Source organism: Dermochelys coriacea, chromosome 6 (genome assembly GCF_009764565.3).
Source record: "Dermochelys coriacea isolate rDerCor1 chromosome 6, rDerCor1.pri.v4, whole genome shotgun sequence".
In the NCBI taxonomy this organism is placed as follows: domain Eukaryota; kingdom Metazoa; phylum Chordata; order Testudines; family Dermochelyidae; genus Dermochelys; species Dermochelys coriacea.
The window spans coordinates 37493443-37519163 of NC_050073.1; the positions used below are offsets into that span (position 1 = coordinate 37493443).

The window sequence follows — 25721 nt, forward strand, 5'->3', positions numbered from 1 at the left end:
TTCTGGAAACTTCTCCAAAAAATTCTATCTTTTCTCAGATTATAAACTGAAACTTGGAGCAAAGATACTATGTTTTTCATATCAAACGAACAGGCTGAACTCCCACTACAAGTGCAAAACAGAACACAACCTTAATTACAACATCATAATGGATCTGCCATAATATTCAAGTAGAGTATATTTAAACTAGTGGTGAACAATTCCTAAGAGTTTTCTAAAGCAATGGGAGAAATCCCAAAGGTCCTTATCTGCTTGTACTTAACCTATCCTTGTGAGACCTTCACTTGCACGCTTGCTTTGTCCTCAAATAGCAGTGTTTCAGATTTTCAGATCACTTTTGCTCCTTTCCTATATATATATAATGCCCTTTATAATCACCACTTTCCCCCATCCTGCTGTTCTTTCTATAATGTGTCACGCTTCTATATTACCACTGTGCCACATTCCTGTGTGCTGCAAATGTTGTCTATTTAAGTTTTCATTAGTTGTTATAAGTAATGAACAGTTTATCTTAATATGTTTGTTAATATTCTTCATATCCAGTATGTGAACATAAGGATAAAATAAATGTGTGGTACAGTCTAAATTAAACTACAGTAGAACCTCAGAGTTACAAACACCTTGGAAATGGAGATTGTTTGTAATTCTGAATGAAGTGTTATGGTTGTTCTTTCAAAAGTTTACAGTTGAATATTTGACATAATCAGCTTTGAAAATTTACCATGGAGAAGAAAAATGCTTCATTTAACCATCTTAATTTAAATAAAACAAGCACAGAAAGTTTCCTCACCTTGTCAAATCTTTATTTAAACTTTTTCTTAGTAGTTTACATTTAATACAATACTGTGCTGTACAATATTTGTTTTGTTTGTTTGTCTGGTTTTTTGTTCGTTTTTTTTTGTCTCTACTGCCTGACTGCATACTTACAGTTCAAAATGAGGTATGTGGTTGACCAGTCAGTTCATAACTCTGGTGTTCATATCTCTGAGGTTCTACTGTGATAAGATGAGAAAACTCTTTACCCTAAAGTGATATAAAGATAAACTTTGTCATTGTTTCTTTCTAAATACAAAGATAAGTACATGGAGAAAGTGAAGATAAAGTCAGAATTATCCTTGATGACTCCAGACAGTTTGAACATGACAGATGATTCTTTGCTCACCATCATCCTTAGAAATCCTATAGAGGTCTGGGTTTCCTGTGGAGACCCTTTTCTACCTTTGGATGGTATGAGTGTGCTGGGTTTCTTTCCCCTTTCTAACTTATGGCTTACCCACACTGAGACTTAGTGCACAGCAAGCCAGGATGTAAATCTACAGTGCACTAGCCTGCAGTGCTCTAAGTCACCTTGTGGACCCTACAACTTCACTATAAAAGTTCCATAATGTGCTTTGACCTATTGCTATTTCAAACAACAGCTGTAGGTCAAAACCACTATGGAACTTTAAGAGTGCAGTAGCACAGTCCACAGAGCTAGTTAGTGTGTGGCAAGCTAGGGTGCTGTAAAGTTACATCCTTGTTTGTCATGCACTAAGTCTCTATGTGGGCAAGCCATTCAAAAGAGAATGAAAATCTAGAGCAAATTCCAAGACACTTTATTTTAGTGAGGAATAAAAATTAAATATCTTGTCTGCAAAAAAGTTATGCTGCTATAACTACATCACACTTATATATTTCATTTGCACTCCTCACTTGAGTAAAGTTAATCACATACATAAGTCTTTGCACAATTGGACACCTAAAGGGAAAGATATGGCTAGTATATTACATGTATTATGCAGAAGCTTAAAATCAACCTCCAAATTATACCCACTATGTCAATAAAATTCAAAGTAGATAGTAAGATGTATGTGGACTGTTAAGCAATGATTCAAGCGTAGTGCTAGGTATTTGTTTCACAACAAGGACTAATTGTCTGAACATTGTCATTTATAAGAATAAAGCTCTTCTGTCAGCAGGAGCATGTTTAAAAAAATGTTAAACCAATCTTCTACCGCTACACTTAAGCATGCAATACTGGAAAAGTAAATGTAGTACAGTACTGTACATGTTAAATCAATATAAGTCTTTGTGTCTTGCGCTGCAGAAACATTCCTTAAGCTTTATATACTTTCAGAGAGGTGTTTTGTTTTTTTTTGAGGACACGTACATTTTAATTACTTGTCTGTAGTTGGATTTGTTTAACTCACTATTTGCTAAAAGAGATCCAATTATACTAATCAGTCAGCCAAAAAAAAACCCTATTAATGCAAACCACTATAAAGAAAAATAACCAGTAGAAATACTATATATTTCTTTTATTACAGCTTTGCAAAAGGCAGCAAAGCAAGAGAAACAAAACTGGTTAGAGAAGGACAAAATTTTGGCTGATCTAGATGCTATGAAACACAAAATGAGACAGCTACAAGGTTGGTATCAGTATGCATGTAATTTGGAACTGTTGAGATATTTATGATAACTTTGGTTTCCAAAGTGACTGACTAAATTGTCTGTATAACTTCCAAACTTGCGTGTGCAGACTAACCTTTTGGCGCCCAATATCCTGACCCTGGTCCTGCAATAGGATCCATCCCTTGTGCCAACATGAAGCCCCATTGGTTTCATTGGGACTCCATGCAGGTGCTGGGTTTACCCACTCAGATTTGATTGCAAGTGTGAAGCTTCAGTGGTTATTTGGACATTGAAAGCCTTTTCTATGCTGATAAAATTCATTGTGTTAGAAAATGAATTCACTAACATGTTTTAACTGATAGGGTTAAGGGTTTGTGCTGGAAATAGATATTTGGATAATGTTCACAATAAACTTTCAGAGTAGCAGCCGTGTTAGTCTGTATTCGCAAAAAGAAAAGGAGTACTTGTGGCACCTTAGAGACTAACAAATTTATTTGAGCATAAGCTTTCGTGAGAAGTGAGCTGTAGCTCACGAAAGCTTATGCTCAAATAAATTTGTTAGTCTCTAAGGTGCCACAAGTACTCCTTTTCTTTTTACAGTAAACTTTATAAATGTGTTAACTGCCTCGAGTTACCTGGCAATCAGTTAACTCAAGGTTAAAAGATTTAGTGTAGACATACCCTCAGTGTGGAGAGGGACAATAATGTTTAAAAACACATTAGCAGGTTGTGGTTAACCCTAGTCACCCTTTGCACTGAAGGCTGAAGGGAGGATGGTATAGCAGTAATTGGATATACCAGTTCTATGCCTCCTGTGGCTCCTGTCTTAGCAAAACAGTGTGAAGGGTTTTAGAGCCAAACAAAGACTCTGGCCATGTAGGTCAAAAGCTACTGTGCTTTACTTCAGCTTCCTGTAGGAAACCAAAAAGGCCCATGGTTGTCATAAGAACATAAGAATAACTATATAGAGTCAGACCAATTGTCCATCTAGCCCAGTATCCTGTTTTCCAGCAGAAGCCAGTGCCAAATGCTTCAGAGGTAATGAACAGAACAGGGCAATTATTGAGTGACCCACCCCCTATTGTCCAGACCCAGCTTTTGACAGAAGTTTAGGGATGCCCAGAGCATGCAGTTGCATCCCTGACCATTTTGGCTAATAGCCATTGTTGGACCTGTCCTTGTGAACTTAATTTTTTTTTTAATCCAGTTATATTTTGGCCTTCGCGTCCCCTGGCAACAAGTTCCACAGATTGACTATGCATTGGCTGAAGAAGTACTTCCTTGTGTGTGTTTTAAGCCTGCTGCCTGTTAATTTCTTTGGGTGATCCATGGTTTTTGTGTTATGTGAAGGGCTAAATAACACTTCCTTCTTCACTTTCTCCACACCAGTCATGATTTTATAGACCTTTATCATATCCCCCTTAATAATCTCTTCTTGAGGGAGAACAAAACATAGGTTACAGACTGAAAGAAAATGAAATTGATGCTCAGAGTTATAAATTTTATCTAATATTTATCTGGACTGTGGTGTTCACATTAGGCTTTTACTTGATCTGCATAGATATGTCATTGATCGTTGCCTGGCCTTGCTTGCTATATGTATTGTTTGTTTTCACAAATTATACTTAGTATTTTAGGACTAATAGCTTAAAAAGTTCTGTGACCAGAGGTAAGAAAATAAAATGAACTCACCAAAGTAAGAAAACATGGTTTTACAAGAGTTATTTTGAAATTTCTCTGCCTCAGGGCGACGAATAATAACCTTTAAGCCATCCACCTTCGTGCCCACAAAAAGCACAGTTCAGCCTATAGTAGTAGAAGGAGGCTGGACTGAAGAAACCCGAGAAGAGAAGAAACTCATGGAAAATATACAACATATCGAGGTATAAAATACAATCTGTATCAATATTTCAGAATTAAAAACAACATTTATGTTGAGGAATTTTATCAAAAGATTAGATTTTACACTAGTCCTATGATACATTGATTATGTGACTCAGTACATCCTATATATTTCATTATCTGAAAACGCATTCACAGGCTGCCAAATATACACACACCAGGTTTTCAAACAGTATTTGGGATAAAATACAACATGGTTATACAAAAAATAGATTGTACCAGATCAACCTGGCCACCTCCTTTGAGACGATAACTGATTTTTTAGATTTAGTAGATCTAATCTACATGGATTTCAGCAAGACATTTGATATAATTCCACATGGAAATTATTAGATAAATTGGAAAAGATGGGGATTAATATGAAATTTGAAAGGTGGATAAGGAACTGGTTAAAATGGAGACTACAACGAGTCAGACTGAAAGGTGAATTCAGGCGGAGGGAGGTTACTAGTGGAGCTCCTGAGGGTTCGGTCTTGGGACCAGTCTTATTTAGCATTTTCATGCATGACCTTGGCACACAAAGTGGGAATCTGCTTATAAAATTTGTGGATGACACAAAGTTGGAAGATATTGCAATATGAAGGAGGGCCAGAATATTATACCAGAAGATCTGGAGTACCTTCAAAACTGGAGGAATAGAAATGGGATGAAATTTAATAGCGCAAGATCATGCACTTAGGGACTAACAACAAGAATTTTTACTATAAGCTGGGGACCTATCAGTTGGAGGCAGCAGCGGAGAAAGTCCTGAGTGTATTGGTTGATCACAGGATGAATATGAGCCACCAATGTGATGTGGCCGTGAAAAAGGCTAATGCAATCCTAGGATGCATCAGGTAAGGTATTTCCAGTAGAGTTAGGGATGTGTTATTGCCATGATACAAGGCAGTGGTGATATCTCATCTGGAATACTGTGTGCAGTTCTGGTTTCCCATGTTTAAGAAAGATAAATTCAAACTGGAACAGGTGCAGAAAAGGGTACTAGGATGATCAGAGGAATGGAAAACCTACTTTGTGAGAGGAGACTCAAGGAGCTAGGCTTGTTTAGTCTAATCAAGTGAGGGCTGAGGGGAGATATGATTGCTCTCTATAAATACATCAGAGGGATAAATACCAGGGATGGAGAGGAGTTATTCAAATTAAGTGCCAATGTGGACACAAGAACAAATGGATACACGTTTAGGTTTGAAATTGGACAAAGGTTTGTAATCATCAGAGGAGTGATGTTCTGGAACAGCTTTCCAAGGGGAGCAGTGACTGCTAGTAGCAAAAAACCCCCAATGGCCAAAGATGGGGCACTAGATGAGGAGGACTATGAGTTACTACAGAGAATTCCTTCCCAGATGTCTGGCTGGTGGGTCTTTCCAACATGTTCAGGGTTCAACAGACTGCCATATTTGGGGTTGGGATGGAATTTTCTCCCAGGTCAGATTGGCACAGATCCTGGAGGGTTTTTGCCTTTCTCTGTAGCATGGGCCATGGATCACTTGCTGGTTTAAACTAGAGTAAATAGTGGAGTCTCTGTACTTGAGGACTTCAGTAACTCAATTAGCAGTTATGGGTCTGTTACAGAAGGGGACAAGTAAGGTTCTGTGCAGGAGGTCAGACTAGATGATCACACTGGTCCCTTCTGGCCTAATGTCTATGAGACTTAGTGGAGCCCAAGAATTATTATCTTAATGAGGAAGATGAAAAAGGCCCTATGCATATGTGCATGAGCAATTATATCCAGCATAGTAAAATGGGTTTGATAGTTTCAATGCTAATAATTTCTAAGGCTATATCTCAATATGTGACAAGAGCAAAGAATGAATTACTAACTTCATTAGAGAAATCCAGAATCAAAAAATAGTTTCCATCCATATGGTTAATCAGTCAATATTATAGTATATACCAAAACAGAGGAAAAAATTTAAGATAGGATGTATGTGCAAGAACTTGGAAAACTTCCACTTTTTTCTTTGGGAAATGTTTTCATCAAAACTGTCTTGGGCTTTCATGGGCTTTGTACAAATTTGTGAAAAGAAACAATACTATGGCATCAGAGCATGTTGACATGTTTATGATATAATTAAGAGATAAAGCACAGTTCATCATAAGTCATTTTTCCAAACCAGGTTGGATAAATTATTATTCATAATATGAGTATTTACACTATATTTACAGATTCACTATCTTGTATATTTAAGTGAGAGAGAAGCCCAAGTTTATATCACTGAGCGTTATGGCTGAGTATAGCGATATTATATAATCCAATAGTTGTTGTCTCTCAATATCAGTCATGTGAAGTCCTGATAATAAAATATACATCCTACAACATAGAGTATCTCAATTCCAGTTCGGCAATTTTAGGGCCAGATATTAGTCACAATCTGCTCACAGATTTCCACTGAGTTAAGTATCAATCATCATTCAGTGGGATGGATTGAGATATTCATGTAGCCCTCGCTATTTACGATATTATTGTACTTAAAATGGATTATTCTGTTCTTCTCCTACATTTTCTATTTTGCTATACATAAAATACTATAAAAGGATTGGGCACCTATGTTAACTTCACATTCTCTGAAATCTGTTCATTATAGACACACTTCTCAGAGGTTCAAGCATCACAGTTCAAAAGAAGTTCTCCATTTTCATCTAAACTGCTGTCATACAGATGTCTGCATGATCAACCATCTGCAAAAAGAGTGTGGGCTTACCAGAATGGTTATAAACCCGAGCAAGGAGTTTATGCCTGGGGAAAAACAATTTCAGAGGTAAAGTACAATAGAAGGAATCAATTTTTTCAAAAGTGCTGCCTATTGCTACAAGATGGCTTCAAGAAGGATTCAAAACCTGTTAAGGAAAACATGGACTTTTAGGGTTGCATAATGTGTTGGAATTACATCAGCAGAGAATCTGGCTTTAGGAGTCAGAGTTTATAATGATTTTGCAAGTTTAATATATATTTAATGCAGAAATAAGAGAACACACTTTTCCCATTATGGCAGATTTTCCTTGGATTCATTTGATTCTTCTCTACAGTGTGTAAGGTGATGCCCCTCAATAAACCAAAACCAACATGATATAACTACCAAAAAAATCTCTTAAATGGAATTTCTGCAGATACCCTTAATAATATAATGGAAACAATTCAGGCAAAAGAATGTGTGATATATTGTGACCCAATGCAGTAGCAATTTATATGATATATCATCAGATTACCAGGGTAAAAGGTCCTCAGCTTTCTGTTCATACTTACAATGGCAGAATTTTAAAACTTGGGAGTATATGCTGATTCTTAGATACAGAGTATTTTCTCGTAAACAAATATACAAATGTATTTCTATTCGTTTTCATTATTGTAGGAAATATCATTTGTTAAAATAAACCTTTGAATAGGATTATCCTTCATTTTAATGATTATATTCTAGATCATGAGCCAAATTCAGCCATGTGATCCAAGAAGACAGGGCCATGATAAGGGGAAAGTGCATGCCAGCACAAAGCATCTGCAACTCTCACTCTGCCTGGGAGGTCACATCTAGCCAGTACAACCCTCAAAAGGCCAGAAAGGAAATGTGATCATGCTGGCTGGGGAATGCACTGATTATTTGCATCACCTCATGCACCCAGTGCTGGCAGAGCTCTCATGGAGCCCCAACTGTAAGATAAAGCTGCCCTGTCTCAGCAGACCTTCCGTGACATTGCAATAGGGTAATCCAGTCAAGTGGTGCAATGGAATGCCTTTTGGCCCCACCCCTGTGTGCCAGAGGGGGTAAATCAAGTGAATTGTTTATAAAATAACCTTTTTTTTCCCTTCGTTTTTTGACAACCACTGGTGTTTGCACCCCCATCTGTCCCACTGTTTTATTTGCTTATTTCAAGGATCCTCAAAGGAGATTCCTAGCCTTTCTCTATATAGTATGAGGGCTTCAGAAACATGACAAAAGTACAGGAGCAAAGATGAAGTGGGTTGTATAGTCATGAGAACATCAAGATGAAATTGTGTATCCTCCAATATTTGCTTTGTTAGTATTGTATATAATACATGTATATGAGATCCAGGTTATCAAAATCACACGTGCCTATCCTGCCCACAATTTCCCAGCTTCTATTACGGCTTCCTTCGCCTCTCCAATAACTGCTGTCCTCCCAAAGACCTCCAATTGCAGCCACCTGGTCCCTTGAATTATTACAGCTGCTCCCATCCATGCATTGTGTATTGTTGCATAAAGTAGTTTTGCCTCCTGCTCTGGCATCAGAATGACTCAGGGGGACAATCTTCTTCCCATGCCAAGGCTGCTCTCACATCTTTTCCCTCAGTATTGCAGTGACTTTCACCTTCTTCCCCCGTGGATTGTCTCTGGGAGCCAGAGCAGCTCTTGCAGTAGGCTCCAATTAATTCTCTTTCAGATTTGAGAGCAGAGCAACCATGAATGATTAGATTTTTGTATATTTTCAACTTCTGTCTGTTTGAAACAATCAGTTTATTATCTTGACTTATTTATTTAAAGGTTGAAGTGTATAATACTTATCTAGAAGAGTTAGAAATAATATAATAAAACAAGTATTTATTTGGATACACATAGTCATTTATATAAACTTGTATATGTATTTAAATGTGTGTATGTATATTGAGACACACACATACATTTTAAGGCCTTTTTCCTTGTCTCATTCTGAAACTATAAATTGCTCTTAAGACAAAACCACAGATAAAATTCTTGAAATTGCTCAAACACTGAGCTATAGCATTCCATAAATCCAAAAAGAGCTAAATAGGGTGAGTCAATAGAATTATACTAAACATTCACATGCAGACAAATATATGTAATTTGAAGGTTCATTAATTTTGGTCTTTATTTTTTTGGTGCTTATTTTTAAAATGTCCCAATATAAAGTGATAATTTTAATAGAATTTTCCTATTGCTTTCTGTTCATATCCTCTTTACAGTATTATTTCTATCTCTGCTGCCTTTCTCTGTTTGAACCAAATCCTGACCCCCTTTCTCAGGCAAAATTCTCATTAACATTAATGAAAGGTTTGCCTGAATAAGGATTTCAGGTTTGGGATCCAGAGAAGATTCTACAGCAAGAGGTGCTGTAACATCCCTTTCATCATCTGTTTGGTGTTCTTCCACCATGTCTGGTGAACTGTATTTCTGTGTTTATTTTACAGCATAAGTCTATGCGTCTGTATGCAGTGCTCAATATCAACACTGTTTTCTCCATTTCAGCTGCTGGATAACTGCACCACCAGGCTAAATTGGCAACAGCCTGCCAAAGCTCTGTATACCCGGATGGTGAGCCACTCCAGTCATGGGATGAAATAGAGAGAGACATGCTTCTGTGTGTTTCTGCTGGAAATCCTTTTCTGAGCAGAAAAGGTAATTAATCACAGATTCAGATTTGTCCTTCATCAAAGAATATGCCAAAACTTGCTCTGTGCCACTGTTTGTTATTAGAAAGAGATTAAATTGAACTGTAACTTAACTGTACATAATGGATGAGATCCTGTCCCTACTGAAGATAAGGGCAAAATTCCCATTGACATAAATGGGGCCAGTATTTTACCTAGTGTTTTTAATTTGACACTTTACAGACTACAGTAATTTAAAATAACATTAAACCAAACAAGTCTTTTTATAATGATTCTCTTTTAACAGACTTATTTTTACATTAATACTTTGTTTTAGCCATTGAACTACTCTTCAAGCTTTTATGTAATTTTCCTATTTTTCCTTCATGCTTGTTCCTGGTATTACTGGTGTGATAAAATACCCAAATTGCGAACTATCTACATGTTACCTTTATAATCAATCCAGCAGTAGGTTTCTAAATTCCAGTACTTCAAAGTATTGTATCACCCTCACCTGGATGATAGCTGCAGATTGGGAGGTGCCTACAGACGCTGCAGAGAGTAAGAAGTCTAATGCAGGCAGGGAAGGGGGAACATCAGCTGAGAAGATCAAGCTCCAGGCAATATGTACTGGGAGAGTAGAAATACAGGCCCTCAGGGAGGAAGGCTGGTGCTTAGGTTGGGACTGGGGAAAAATAAATGAATTGTTAGAGAGGACAGACCCTTAGGGAGGAGGTCCTAGCTGAAACTGGGATGAAGACTTTGAAGGTTTGAGTTTACTTTTGAAAGACTTCATGCTGGGTATAATAAATGAGATCCCAGAAAGAGACTGTTTGAATATCTGGCCTGTATGAACTCTTTTAAGGATACCTAAGTTAAGGAGAAACTGAGGAAGGCCTCAGTAAACCCATACTTGGCCAAAAGGGGGAGCTACAGGATAGGTGTTCCCATTCAAAGGTACACAATCTAGCCCTTTGAAATTGAGAAAAAACAACAGAGAGATTTAGTAGCAAGATAAATAACAGTAACTTTCATGAGTATCTTATCCTCAAATAAACTGAAGTATGCTCTGTCTAGCTGAAATGAAAGTGGTGATCAATATTTATATTCTGCATTATCAGAAAGCCACATTTCAAAGGATCACTGTATTGGCATTGCTTAAAAAGAAACAGTGAATTAGATGTCTGTATAACAATACGTACAAACAATATTTTCCTTCTTTTGTTCATTATTGAACATATTAGTCTGGGAAAGCTGATGTAGCTAGTAAATTCTGACTTATGTATCTTACTTCATGTTGATGTGGGCTAGAAGTGTCCTCATCTAATTAAATTAAGCCCTTGTTTTAAGCTATGTTTAGTCCAGGTTCTACCATAAGGTTTTACTTTTAGAAAGATAGATTAGATACACACACTCTCTCTCTCTCTCTCTTACTTCTTGGCATAAACTACGAAATAATTTTGATTTAGTGAGGTGACCAAAAGAGGTCATGCACTGGCAGCAAAACATTCTAGATGTAGTCTGTATTTCTGTTGTGCAGTTACAATTATTTACTACTATTTCTCATAATTGAGAGATGTAGCACTTCTAAATGCTATAAATGTATTGTCTTTTCACATACTGCTCTATTGTGACATGTTGGCTAGAACTGGTTGGGAAAGGAAGCAGGCAGCTTGATGATTATAAATATAAAACACCGTAATAGATTGTTCGGTATCCCCTTGATCTGCTGTATACAGAATGATTTAGAACATGGTATTAATAGCCAAGAGTCACATGAATAGATTCAAAACTAGTTTTTATTTGGTGCCTTAAATTATAACATTTGATTTCAAAATATTTTAGCCATAAGAAAAGATCATAGTCTTACTTGACACGTGAAACTAAAGAATAATTTCAAAGAGAGCCTACATCCAGTACCACTAATCAAAATCTGAGAAGGTATGTTGGCTATTCCAATGATCCCTATGTTCACTGAGGGGATTTTTTTCCAGGTTGTAGTTCATAATGTGCTCTAACTCAATTTCAGAACCTTCACCCAGTCTGAATTAACTGTCAATGTTTATCCTCAGTGGCCATTGTTGTGCTGCTGATGTTTCAATGAAATGTAGTATGTTCCTGGTACATTATTGTCGTCACTAGAGGAACTGCATTTTGCAGTATATAGTGTATCACTCAGGTGAGTTCCAGTACATCATATTCCCTGATTCTTCCACTTTTGTCTTGAAATTTTTAAATCTCCCTTGTACCAAGCTAAATCTGACTACTATCCCAGTAATTTTTGAAATCCAAAAACTAGATTATCCCCTCCATTTCTGCAAGCTGATGAAACAAAGATCTACCAGATTTCTCTTGGTAGGTGTTGAAAGGAAACACAGTATTGTCCTGAGCTCTCTGAGACTCTATGGAAACTCTGTGGGGTCAGCACTCCACAAGATTTTGGAGACAAGGATGATGGGAGTAAAGCAGGTGACCAGCCAAATTTCATTCCCTGCAGAGGGTTCGGATATTGGATCAGCATTTCTTGTTGTTTTCAACATTAACATCCTCAGTGTCCCATGTTAGGCTGTTACTTTGTAACTTTGATGAGACTTGGCCAATAGCACTATTGCTCTTCTAGGAAGGAATAGGCCCAGCAGAGCTGCAGGGAAGGTCAGGCCTGCATTAAGATGTTTCCATCTCTGGAACTAGGGCTTCTCTTCCTCAAAGATCTTGGGTATCCCTGGGATTAGAAGGCCACACTCCCTTTTCTCTTCTAGACTCCCAAATACACTCATGCTTGAATGGATGACTCCTTAGAAACTCCATAAGGTCAAGCTGCTGCAGTTTCCAGCTCTTCTGTCTCCACTTCAATGAGTGTCCACACACGCACACACACACACACACACACACACACACCAGCCTTCTGCTCTCTACATGGAGCATATGTGATATACAAAGTTGGCTAGAACTGTAATGACCAATATGAACTGCATACCTATCATGAAATCTCGAATCATTTCCTCTAAGGCTCTGTAGTGGGATTTATGGCTCAGAATTCAGGTAATTCACATTAAATGTATTATTGGTATCTTAATTCTCTTATGTAATGATGCCTTTAACATATGTAGTGCTGTATATGACTGGGCTGGATACAAGCTTCCAAGTATCATAAGTATCAATCATAGCTGTTTTCTACACCTTGATATATTTTTGAAAGTACAATTTTAATAATTTGTTTTCTAAAATGTTTCTCACAGCCATCAAGCAGCAGGTGGAAGTTAGAGCTATTTATGCCAGAATCTGAAAGCAGCAAGGTCCGGATGCCACTAATATTGTTGTCTCACCTTCAGAGAAACTTAAAGGACAGGTTGTATTGTACAAACATGTAGTCATTTTTCTACTAATGCTCTAAATGCTGTACAGTTACAAATACATTCTTTAAAGTAAATATAACTTTATCATTATGTTACATAAGATGTAACCTTATCACTTACTATATCACCTTACTTTTATTTTACCTTATCTTTGAACATTTAAATTCCTGAGGAATTCATTGATGAAAGTGTAAATAATATCAGTAAAATTTACTACATTGCAACCACTTTCCATCATAAAATTGACATGATAGTGTAGCTAATACAGAGAAATCCCTCATCTTATTAAAGAAATATTTTCCCACTTTTCCATTTCTTGAAAACTAACAGTTCCCATAAAAATTACTGGGGAGTTTGTAGGTCAAATGTTACCTTTACAAACATAGTCCTGACCATTTCTTCAAGGGCCTGAAATCAACCAAAACCCCATTTCACTAGCTTTTTGCCAAGTAGTCTTTGTGTGACCGAGCTCAATAACCCTGATTCAGCTCCATGAAAATGAAAGAGCTCATTTCAACTGAATGCCACATTAATTCTTCCTATCACCCCCTGTTCTAAGTGCCTGTGTATGGCCTTTGGTGGAGAGTTCAGGAGACTGACTGTGCCGAGCATGATTAAGCATTCCCCTGATGTTGTTTGGGCTGGGAGAGATCATAAGGACTATTGTTAGCTACTAACTGCTTTTCCATAACAGCTTTTAATATTTTAATTATAATTGGATATACAGGCTGTTTTTACTTCAGTCAAAGAAGAAAGAACCAAAGAAACAATTTAAAATAAATGTTTAGAGGAATTTGGTGGCTGAATTCTCAAAACCAGATATGAAACTGCAACTGCATAGGAATTTGCATTTTACTAGACTAATTCTGTTTTTATATATGATTTTTTTTACACTGAAGTATGCAAATACAGAATCCTAATAAATTAGAATTAGTGCTCTGGGGCTAGTCGAACTATTGCTAATGATGTTTTTTTTATTCCTCTCCTCTCATTTTCTGGTCTCATCTGGAGGTAAATTGCAGCCCAGCTAATTAGAGCCTGATCCAGTGAACAATCTGCACTTAAAACTCCCACTCACTTTAGTGGGAGTTCAATGTGCAGAATGATGGGTAAACAGTGTATTTGTAATAGTCTAGCTGGGTCCATATCTCAGTCTACCACCCTAACTGCTAAAGAAGGCTACCAGTTGTTCTAGCCCCTCTCCATTCCACCCAACCCCCAAGCGAGCTGTTGTAATTGCTACAGTGTGACAGGATACTGTCTCCCAGTTACACATTATGAATATCAGCTGGGCTGTGGAAAACAACTCTCCTCTTCCACTAGCCATAATCAGAAAGAAAATCCAGTCTGTGTGAAAACACTAATGTGTTGGTTCACTTCAGATGTTTTTTTCTGGTTTCTATGAGAGGAAAAGTCAGTTTTGCAGGAAATAGAACTCTACGTACTGGGCGGGGAGGGGGATAGATAGCTGGTTTGCTGTGGTAAAACCCTGGTAAAAAGTTATCTTGAGTTAAATTTGCAGATGCTTAAAAGAATCATCAATTGATTGTCAATATTCATGAAATGAAAATAGGGAAGTTTTGTACCCAGCTTTACAATGTCCCCAAGATCAATTGGTAAATTTTACTATTTGTCACTAGTAAATAGACAGCATAATGTAATGAGAGTTCAAAATTTAACCAAAAGGATAATATAAAATCACTTTGAATAACAGACTTTAATAAATGAATAGACTCACCCAAAGTTAGTTATAGTAGTTCATAGTTACTGTTGTCAGTGCTTGTCAAGTAAATTCAGTACTTGTTCCTCCAAATGTTTGCTTTTTTAAATTATGGAAATGTTCCATTTGGTTGAAACTTAGGTGGTCCATCTAGTAGTAATTGGCTCCCATATAGTTACCTGACTACATGCTTATGTCAGATGTATTCTACCACTTCACATTTTTAATAAACCTGGTAATGTCCGTTTTTTGTTTTTTATCCATTTGAATCAGCTCCACATAGGCCACAAATCAGATTTCAATATTCTTGTATGAACAAGAACCATTTTATTATTAAGCTAGGATGGTATCAACATCCCTGAATCTGACAGCTTTCTCTGAAAAATATATTTCCTGCTGCTACAGAAATGTTAAGGTGAACCAAATGTAAATCAGCAGTGACAGACCAGTGACCAGACTGTACACTGTATCCTCAAGAGAACCCTGTTTGCCTGCATATCTCATGCTTTTCTTGTCTAAACCATTTTCTTATCCATAATTAACATGAGGACTTGATAGCTCCGAAGTGTTCACTTGCAAGATGTATTCAAGAAAAAGAGAAATACCCTCTTTTGTGACTGCCTGCCCTTCTATGGGCAACCTAAAAATTTGAAGCCGAAGGATCTATACATTTGTCTCTAACTTTTTCATGTACTGTATATGCCTATCTGTCTCAACTTTGAAATTCACTAAAATGTTCTTATTCATACGTATAAAAAATAGAAAAAAATCTCTAGGACAAGATTCTTTTCTTACTCTTATTTTACATGGCTGTAATTCTGTAATTCCATTGACATCAATGGAGTTACTCCTTATTTACACTACTGTAAATGGGAGCAAAATTTGCCCATAATTTAAAAGATCATTGTGAAGGTTGGTGTTCAACCTATTTTTCCCCCTTACATCAATTTGTAAAGTTCATGTGATTATTTATAAGAGGAATTATTCTGTTCCTTGAATACCAAAAGTGTTTCAATGTTCTTTTCTGACGATAACAAATCAACATATATCTGTACACTGAAGGAATACCCTTTTGTCATGAAAACATTCCTTTTTTAAGCTGAAAAGGTATATTTTATTTTAAATATTAGTTAATTAATATTTTAGAATTATTTTACATGGTATGAACAATGCCTTGATTGAGAATATGAAAGCATTTAATAATTTTACAACATATTAATGGTGACTATAATTTTCTAATGTAGGCCAAAACTCCCAGTTCACTTCTGGCTCTTACTACCAGTGCTCATTACCACCTCAACAAGTAGGTAAGCTAAGATATTTAGTTGGCTGGCTACCCACCAGCCTGTGGATAGAGCATTCAATGTAATTAGCCAAGCCACTGATAAATGTTTTATATATTTTTTGGCTGAGTATTTGCTACTAGTTGCTATTTTCTGAATTCAGGAAAAGCATCATGTAGGATGCACTGGGAAAAATCTTCCCACTTTACCAACACCTGTGGAAAGCCCCAGGGGCAGCAGAATCAGTCAGTTCTGTTTTAAGCACTGGGGAGACAAAATTTCCCAAGCTGGTGCATAGTCTGCAATGATGCTGCTGTTTTTAGCATCTTCCACAAAGCAAAGTTTGATGGAGAGGTACAGGGAGAATAGGATTGAGGCTAGTAGAACAACTGCCATGTAGATCAACTCTGCAGTACCCTGTGGAGATAAGGCAAAGCAGCTCCAAAGGCTACAACACTCGTAGAGCATCAGTAGTAGCAATGCCACAGGTTTCCTTCCACTACATCATTGCTTGGAGGATTGTTTCAACCCATCCCTGCTGAACTCCCCAGCACCAAGTTCTGGTATTTGGGCTTGGAGAAGTGGGGTGATTTGCCCCATACTAACTAAGGCACTGACCCAGGAAAGCACTTATGCATATTTATATTGAGTCTGTGAGTAGTCCCAATGAACATGTGCTTAAATGCTTTGCCAAATCAAGGTCTAAGTGTATTACGAACAAGTGGCATGAGCTGGTAAAAAATATTATGAGAGGTGAAATGAAGGCTGTAATGTCTATGTCTATTATGCAGTTAGGAAAAAGGAAAACATCATCACACTGACTGAACAAAAGTGGTAACCATTTTACAAACCAGGCCTGTGTGCCTGGGAGCTACTCTCTTGCCATAGTTTAAATATATCTCAGACATGCTCAAGTTTTTTTCAGTTTCTTCCAGGGGGTGGCCTGTGATTTTGGATGTCAGTCATGAGTTGTATATTTCTAATATTGATGGCTGTTGACCAGGATGTCCATTTGTGTACAACTACGGTATGAATAATTGGTGCAATACCTCAAGCAAAATTGGTGAGCATTGGAAAAGCCAGTAGCATGTTAACATAATTGATATTGCTAGCACTCAATTAATGTTAATTTCAAATTTCATTAAAAACACAAGAAAAAAACTTTTGCAAAAGGGCAAATGGGTTCCAAGTTATTTGCTGTAAGAAAGAAATAGAACTTGACACTGTTCCTTTCAGCAATAATCTTGCCCTTATTCATCATTATTAAGCTCTGTAATTGGTCAAAATACTATATTAGGTGACCGGAAAAGATTTAAAAGACGACATATATAGTTTCTTCTTCAAAGATCAAAGAATGAAAAACCTAGAATGACCACATCTACAAGAAAAAGGGCATAACACTAAGGAAATGTCAGTTAGAATTTTTACTTGTCTTTTCTTTCAAAGACTTGATAAAGATCTTTTGAAAGATAAATGTAGACTTAAATTACTGAAGAAATAATGAATAAGGTTTAACCTCTTGACTGCTGCCAACTGTCGTAGGTACATACAGAAAATGCAGAACATTATACTATAAAATGTCAGTTTAAAGGAACAGCACCACAATTGCAGTGGATTTTAGCAATGAAGTGTTTAAATATACCTTTTATTTGAACAGCTTTTTCTTTTCACATTTCCACCTCCCTTCTTTTTCTGTGATTTATTATTTGCCTTTCCCCACATCTATACTGTTTTCAAGTATGTTATTTATTTATACAAATTGCTGATAGTCCCACTAGATCACTTGTGTCTTCCTGGGATGAGTAAATCATATCTGAGACATCAATTCCCATTAGTAATGACCAGGAGGTGCTGTTGCTGGCTATAATTCCAACTCAGCAGGGCACAGGACTACTGGACAATTGGAAATGATGGCAGCAGCAACTGCAGTCAGAGAGTAGAACAGAACAATAAAATATATGGTACCAAATTTGCACTAGCAATGAATACTAGTGTGAATATTAAATATTGGAGCTGATCAAAAAATGAAAATGAAAATTTTTGATGAAAATCTTTGAAATGTTCGGCGGGGTATCAAAAATTTGACATTTTAAAAATTTTGACCAGCTCTATTAAGTATACCCCATGTTTGGCACAGCTGAAGCAAACATATTTCAGTTCTGTCACTGATGCTGCATACAGTACCATACAATGCAGCATCCCAAATTCCCAAATTCAAAAGGGTGAAATAGAAGTGCCATGTATTTCCATCTTAAATCTTAAAATATCTTATTATTACTGAGTTAAAGGAATTGTATTACAATAATCGCTCAGATGAGATAGGAGCTGCATTGTACATATGTAGTCACAGTGATAGAACAGTCCATGTCCCAAAGAGTTTACAATCCAAGGTCTTGGGGGTCTTTTTGGTAATTTCAGTGGGTTTTGGATTAGCCCCTAAATAAATAATATGGAGAAAGACGGTGTGTGCTGGGGGTTGGGGAGGGATTAGTTCAATATATATGCCAATTCAATTCATGGAATCTCTCTGAGGCTTACAAGGGTGCCAGTTAGTAATAATTGTGTTGATGGTATTTTTGTATATAGACACTGTCATTTAGTAACTGGAGTGAGACAAACAACTCCTTTCATATAGGTCATCACATCCCCATCTGGTGAGATTAATTACTTTGACTTTAACCAGTTTTGAACCAGACACCTGTTTATAAAGTGCTCTGTATCCCATCACCTATCACCCTTGTCTTTTTTTGATGTACTTTATTAAATATACCTTAAACCCTTTGACCAAAACAAGGTAGAGAAGAGGCACATGATTGTTTTTAAAGTTAAAAAAATAGCTGATTTTTTAGAATCTCAAAGTTTACCTTCACTTTGTGTTTTTGAAATTTTGTGTGGATTCTTATTTTATAAGAAAGTATTTGTTTGTTTCTGTTCAGGTCCAGTTTGATAAACATAGTGGAACAGGAATTATTGCTTGTAACTACTGTATAACAACCATTTAGATGTTCGCTTTCTGTGGGTCTCCTTTCTGGGGTTCATTACTATTAGAACTTTATGGGATGCTCTATATAAACACCAAAATACTTCACTCTTCCTTGGCATTTGTGCTGCAGTTTTTGTATTTCTTACGAGATCTATTTCTTCTGTATCCACAAAGAAGTACCCCTCCCCCAAGATTATGGTTAAAAAGAGGTTGCTTCCTGATAGAATAGATCTGCTAAGGCATTATACTAGGAACCTTGGCCAAGTGGTCTCTCTGTATCATAGAAGGTTAGGGTTGGAAGGGACCTCAGGAGGTCATCTAGTTCAACCCCCTGCTTGAAGCAGGACCAATCCCCAATTTTTGCCCCAGATCCCTAAATGGCCCCCTCAAGGATTGAACTCACAACCCTGGGTTTAGCAGGGTCTGAAAGGGACCTACTCAGTGAATAAATGAGAAGGGCCAAATTCTGCACTCTCTTACATTTGTGCAACCTTATTATCTTAAATAAATTGAAAGCAAAATTAGATAGCCCATTGGTGGGAGAGGGAAGACAAGAAGAAAGTAAGGGAGGGGAAAAGGGTCTGAGAGGAAAGATCCCTGTTTGGGATCATGAAAAATGAAGATCAAGGAGTTTGAGGAAGGGAAGAGAAAGCATCTCTGCAGTTTTGTTGGATCCAGGCCTCATTTAGCCTTAGTCAACTCCTAAAGTAAAGATCACTTCAAAATCATATTATAATCCCCTTATGAATGTACTGCAAAGTTACCTTCTTCAGATAAGAGGCAGAACTGAAAAAGTAGCTATGCTTTTTTGTTTTCTGTTAGCTGCATAGAGTTTGCAATTAGGATTAATGCACATCAAGACAGTTCCAGTAGGTTTTTGGGTGGTTAAACCTCCAATTTTAATTGAACTGCCTTCAGCTGGTGTTAAAAACCTGCCTTTTTAAAAGGTCATGCAATAGTGCTGCATAGTTTCTGTACCATGTTAAATTCAACTTGAATTTGCATTATATGTAATAATATGGGATGGGAGATTCATGGGTTTCATAGAAATATGTGTATTCGTCCATCCAAAATGTTAGGCAATTTAAGCCTCTTTCCCTCAGGATGGTCCTGTTTCTTTCCCTTTCCTTCTTTCATTTTATTTTTCCATGTATCTTTTAAAGCAGTTTTATTCTACTGCCTTCAGTCAAGTTAACATATAAGCATTAAGATACTAAGGAGACTTCGCTGGTCCAGCTCCTAAGCTGCATAAGAGCTTCTGGTTGGCACACCTGAGGAGAGGAGGCAAAGGTAGTCTAAAGCCCCAGTTGTTTTTCCCTTATACCTCTGGATTTCCAGGAACCAGTTCAGCACTGGCACGCTTAACTTGCACTGGCTTGTAAAGGTTCATATGGGCAATAACGCTGGCCAGAGATCACCAGACATACCCCCTTGCAAACTATATGCCAGAGAAGGAGAAAACAGGAAGGAGTGAATTGGAGCCAGGATTTTTGTGCCTGCTGAAACTTTAGGGAAGCTTTATAATCACTTTAGTGATGCAAATATCTTATAGTACGGCGAGGGATCTGGCCTGTTCAAACTCCTTATTCTCACCAACATGCACAATAGTATGTGCTTATAAATCAATCTTTTATTGCTCTCCTAAAAGAACTAAATAAATAAAGCTATTTTGGGTTTTTTAAAAAGAATGTTAGCCACAAGTAATGCTGTATTCTTAAAAGATATAAGAATCCTTCCAGTCATGAGATAAATACCAGGCATTCTTATATTCACAGGTAAGCTATTGTATGGAAAAATGTTGAAGCAAAAGTTTTTAAAAAATCTTACTAATGTGAAAGAGATTATGAATTTTAATAAACTAAAACATTTCAAGTGAATATGCAGGAGAAAGGCAACCTTTCAATGTTACCTTTCAGTCTTCCGTATAAAACTGTGACCAGTTTAGGGGAAAGGTAAGCCTAGCATAGAAGGAAATGAAAATCAATAAAAAGGGGAGGCACTTCTCTGGTTTGTGTTTTGGAGTAAGTGAGGGCAGAGCTATTAATGCAGATTAGCACCCACTTTTGCCTCACCCAACATACCAGACAAATTGCAGTGACCTCGCAAGACAGAGGTCTGAATGTTTTTTATAATAATAAATCAGTCCCTTTAGTATACACATTTCCTGTTTCATAAATCAGGGATTCAATTATATGGTCTCACCGTTTTGATTTATTTGACATCTGTCTATACATACACTGGACTGCTGCTGTTTTGGCTAGTGATGTCACATATAGGTAAGACAGGGACACCAATGAATTCCCCCAAAAATCCTAGCTTCATTCCTGCTTACAATAATATGCAAAAAGAACAAGAAATATCCAGTACAACAGTTAAGTGACACAGCGTCAAACTCACAGACAGAGCTGAGCATGCAGATGAAGCACAGCAAATTTATGGGGCTCTTCGTCATTTTGCCATAAGGATAAAGAAGCAGTTATTCACCTGTGCACTTTTGCAGACTTTTGCCACAGACAATGGTCGTGTTCTGAGTAAAGAAAGAGAGACTATTGTGAAATTTGGGGAAAAAGGACAATCAAATTTGCCAAAATTATTAGAGTTCTCAAAATTAAGCATCTTTTTGCTCAGCAAATTTTTGAGAAACTCAGCAAAACCTTTTGTTTTTGCTTTCTCTGCCCCACAAATTAAAAAAAAAACAGCTGTCCAAGTGGACGCAACCTACATTGAATTTGAAGGGAGGAACCCACGTTTCAGGAGGGAATAGTGTAGAGACCAGCACATGTGTACGTGGTTAGAATTCTACCTGCAATTACAGCATCTCTGTAAACAGTTCTTTTAATAAAAAGGTAGTTTAGTTTTAGAAACATGGAGTCTCCTCCTGCCACTACCCTGGACCCAGTACAGGAAATACAGCTCATGTCACAGAGCATAGCTTCTATGTGACCGAGGGATTCCCCCAGCATAAGGAAAAACCCCAGATAGGTGGTGAAGCAGATTTTTAGTGCCACTTTGCACTGCTGGAAGAATCCAAGAGTTTTTAAGTTGTCACTTGTTTAAAAAAAAGAACAACAAAACCCATCTCTAAGTTGTAGCACCATATCATTAAAGATCACTAAAGCTTTTCTTGACTGTTTCTGTCTCTTTTTTTATGTCTACCTTTTTCTTGCTAACAGTAAAGTCTGATGTTAATGGAAAAACCATTAAAAAAACCCTATTATCCTATGAAGAAAAAGTGAGTGCACTCAAGTGTAAAAGGAAGACTTATCGATCAATTTTCAGCTAAACTTTGCTTGTCTGACACTTCGCAGTAGAGGAATGTGTTTTTATTGCATGACCAGGTAGTTCAGGTTTCCGGTCATTCTTTGTAAAGACCCTTTTTATAACACTGATAAAATTTTATCACAGAGCTATGAAAACAAAATTAGATTTCATAACTCACATCAGACCTTAAAAGAACTGCCTCTATAAATTTTTAAAACATCATATTTAATATACCTATTCTGAAAAAAATATTTTTAATTTGATTGCAAGTTTTACTGAAATTCTCTTTTATTTTTTTCCCAGAAGGGACGAATTGCTTTGGCTGTCAGTAAACAAATGACTCCAGAAGAACAGTGAAAAAATGTCATCAGCAAATTATCTTTATTTGTTTCAAGTTGACTGCAATCTACTGGTGCACTCTTCTGCACAATTAATCTGGTGTGACATAAAATGCATTTCAAAAATGCTGCATTCTGACGGCTGATCACCTGTATACAATGCACAGATCTTGGGAAACCAGTTACAGTGCTTGTGCATGCATGTGCAGTAACTGCTTTCCAGAAGTGCATGGCAATGTGTGCTCCATATCTAAGCAAATAATTAAGTATTGTGACTGATGGCTATGTAAATTCCATAACTTTCAGAATTAGTCCACAGTATTGAGGGACTGGATAATTAAAATGAATTTTCAGAATCTATTCTTGCAAAGGCTGTCTGCAGTGATTTTGTGTTTGAAGGGAATAGTTGCACAGATCTATTCTAAAATACATATATGTAATTTGGAGAACAATCCTCAGTAAGAAAAATAGCTTTAGCATCTGAATATAGGTGAAGTAATTTACATTGAATTGATTAACAATCATAATTAAACTTGTTTCTAAAGATACCTGTTTTTGTAATGTTCTAAACTTTTTTAGACTTTTTTAATCAGGAATGATATAAAAATAAACTGTGTTCTGAAGCTTCTGCACTGGTTCCTTGCAGAAATGAACAGCAGCAGCAAAAAGTGTCAGGCAAAACATTTCACACATCATAATCTTCACAGGTATCCCAAGTTCTTTGAAAGTGCTCTAATAAATTTGTTAGTCTCTAAGGTGCCACAAGTACTCCTTTTCTTTTTGCGAATACAGACTAACACGGCTGCTACTCTGAAATCCATGAGCTATACAATCATATTTGCTTGTTGTGCTTCTGCAGACAAGTTACCACCATTTTTAATGCCTAAAAGACTGTCACTATTGTGGGAAGAAAATCTTTATTAGGTGAAGAAGAGCCTAATGTTGAACATACCCACACAAAAAGCCTTCACCTGAAGCAGACACATAGTACATGAAAGAGAAAATTAATTACTGAGCAAACCAGTGGAAAATTGTTCTTACCAAAAGAAAGAAGCTTAATTAAGAGCCTACTCCAACATTTACTGAAGTTAATGGTAGCCTTTCCATTGACTTCAGAGGTATTGCGTAAGAGCCTAAGTTAATATTCCTTGCTATTGTAAAGTCATTTATTGTAGCTTTACGCTATCCCTTTCACCAAAGCTAACAACCTACTGCTTTGGCCTTTTGGAGGGAGCTTGGCAGGGGGTCTAGCTATGAGATAGATGGAAACAAAGGGCTTGGCTACACTTGCAAGTTATAGCTCATTAAAACAGCTCCAGGCGCTCACTAGCTCACTATCCGTCCATGCTGGCAAGGCACGTAGAACGCTCCACCTCGGCGAGAAGATTAACACTTCTTGCATCTTGGCTGAAACGCCCTGGCGTCAGTGTGAATGAGGTGTTGCATTACTGCGCTTTGATCAGCCTCCAGAAACATCCCATAATCCCCTTAAATCAGGTGGCCACTCTTCTCATTGATTTGAACTTGCTGTAAGAATGCAGATATGGAAGCTCTGTTTCTGACAGCCGGTATGCTTATCTGCTCCGAGACAAAGCAACCATTACTGTGTAATGCTGTGTGTGAGAGAGAGAGAGGTGGGGGGGAAAGACAGATCTGCTGCTTTCTGAACTTACAAGACAGCATGCTGACATGCTCTCAGCCCCCCCAAAAACCCTCTCTCTCTCCCCCCACATACACACAACACACTGCCTATCACACTCTACCCCACCCATTTGAAAAGCACATTGCAGCCACTTGCATACTGGGATAGCTACCACAATGCACTGCTCTCTATGGCCACTGCAAGAGCTGCTAATGTAGCCATGTCAGTGCACTTGTAGCTGTCAGTGTGGACATACTGCGCTCTATGAAGGCTAGTTTAACACAAAGCACTCTACATCTGCAAGTGTAACCATGCCCTAAGACAGATTTGCTGGTCAGAATAAGAGTCACAAGGTAGTAGTAACTAAACATAGGCAAACACTTACCTTAGATGGCTAGATCTTGTCCAGTGATGATCATAGGTCAGGCTTGATAAATATGGGTCAGTTTGCTGGGTAGTTCTATCTGATCAAATGTAATTTCTACTACTTTTGTACTATTTAAAAGATAACATTGTTGCTAACATTCACTGAGACAGCTTTATGAGGCTCAGTGGTACTCTGTTTGCTTTTATTTAAACATGTTATTGTCTTTCTTATACTAATTTAGCCAAAGATTAAAGTTAATCAAGGATGTGTGGTAAAGATTTCAGAGTATTCTTGCTTAGACAGTTACAAAATAAAATTCAGTAGTCTTACAAGAAATTATCCATCATCATACATAAAAACCTTTCTAATTACAGATCTAAGGGCAGATCTTCACCTGATGTAACTTGTTAAAGATCCAGAGAAGTCAACTATACTATTACTGTAAACCTTGTCATAAAATCAAATATATTTACATCAGATTTTTAATCACTTTGGTTGGCTGTTTCCCAGGATTAGGTTTCTCTCTCTCTTCCAGGTATTCAAGGTTCTTTTTCTCAGGTTCCTCTTCAGACTTCTCTGTCTTCTTTCCAGATCATCTCTGCTGTTAAAGCATCTCTTTTAAGGCCAATATTCACACCCTTTATTTTCTTCCAAGACCCGTCTGCCTTTACCAACCTTCTGCTGGTCACACTAATTTTCTTCCCAGAATTGCAGCTTGTCACATTTCTATGCCAAAGCCATATTTTCAAAACTAGGTGAAGCCTGGAGCTGTACGTGGGTTTCTCTGCCAAAAAAAGAGTGGAATTTCACAGGTACTTTTGAGAACAAAATTTAGCCAAATATGTGGTGTTCTGACTGGTTATGATGTTGCCAATGGTTTACTATTATAATTTTTGGAAAGTATTCAGGCTATTCTGTAAGATATCTGAGTTCACATAGAGAATCATCAAGAGATGTAACTCTAGGGTTAAACTTCTAACCTACATAGTTCATGTTCTTATTCAAAGGTATATTTGAAATTTGTTCTCCAACAGATTTAATTATGAGCTAAATTCTGCTGCTTAGGCACAGCCTGTTCCAGGCTTCTTCCCAGAATTCCCAATTGCCCTAGGGGAAGGGAATTGTTAGATCCCT

General features: G+C 37.2%; 1 protein-coding gene across 1 annotated transcript in view; it reads left to right on the forward strand.

The window, feature by feature from the left end:
• Positions 1 to 24213, forward strand: part of DCDC1 (doublecortin domain containing 1) — a 421814-nt gene extending 397601 nt beyond the window's left edge. The window contains 9 exon segments of the mRNA XM_043516908.1: positions 1075 to 1227; positions 2307 to 2408; positions 4138 to 4274; positions 6879 to 7052; positions 9516 to 9570; positions 9573 to 9665; positions 12877 to 12986; positions 15958 to 16020; positions 22544 to 24213. Coding sequence (XP_043372843.1) covers positions 1075 to 1227; positions 2307 to 2408; positions 4138 to 4274; positions 6879 to 7052; positions 9516 to 9570; positions 9573 to 9665; positions 12877 to 12986; positions 15958 to 16020 — 887 coding nt within the window. The 3' untranslated portion in view covers positions 22544 to 24213.
• Positions 24214 to 25721: the final 1508 nt, after the last annotated feature.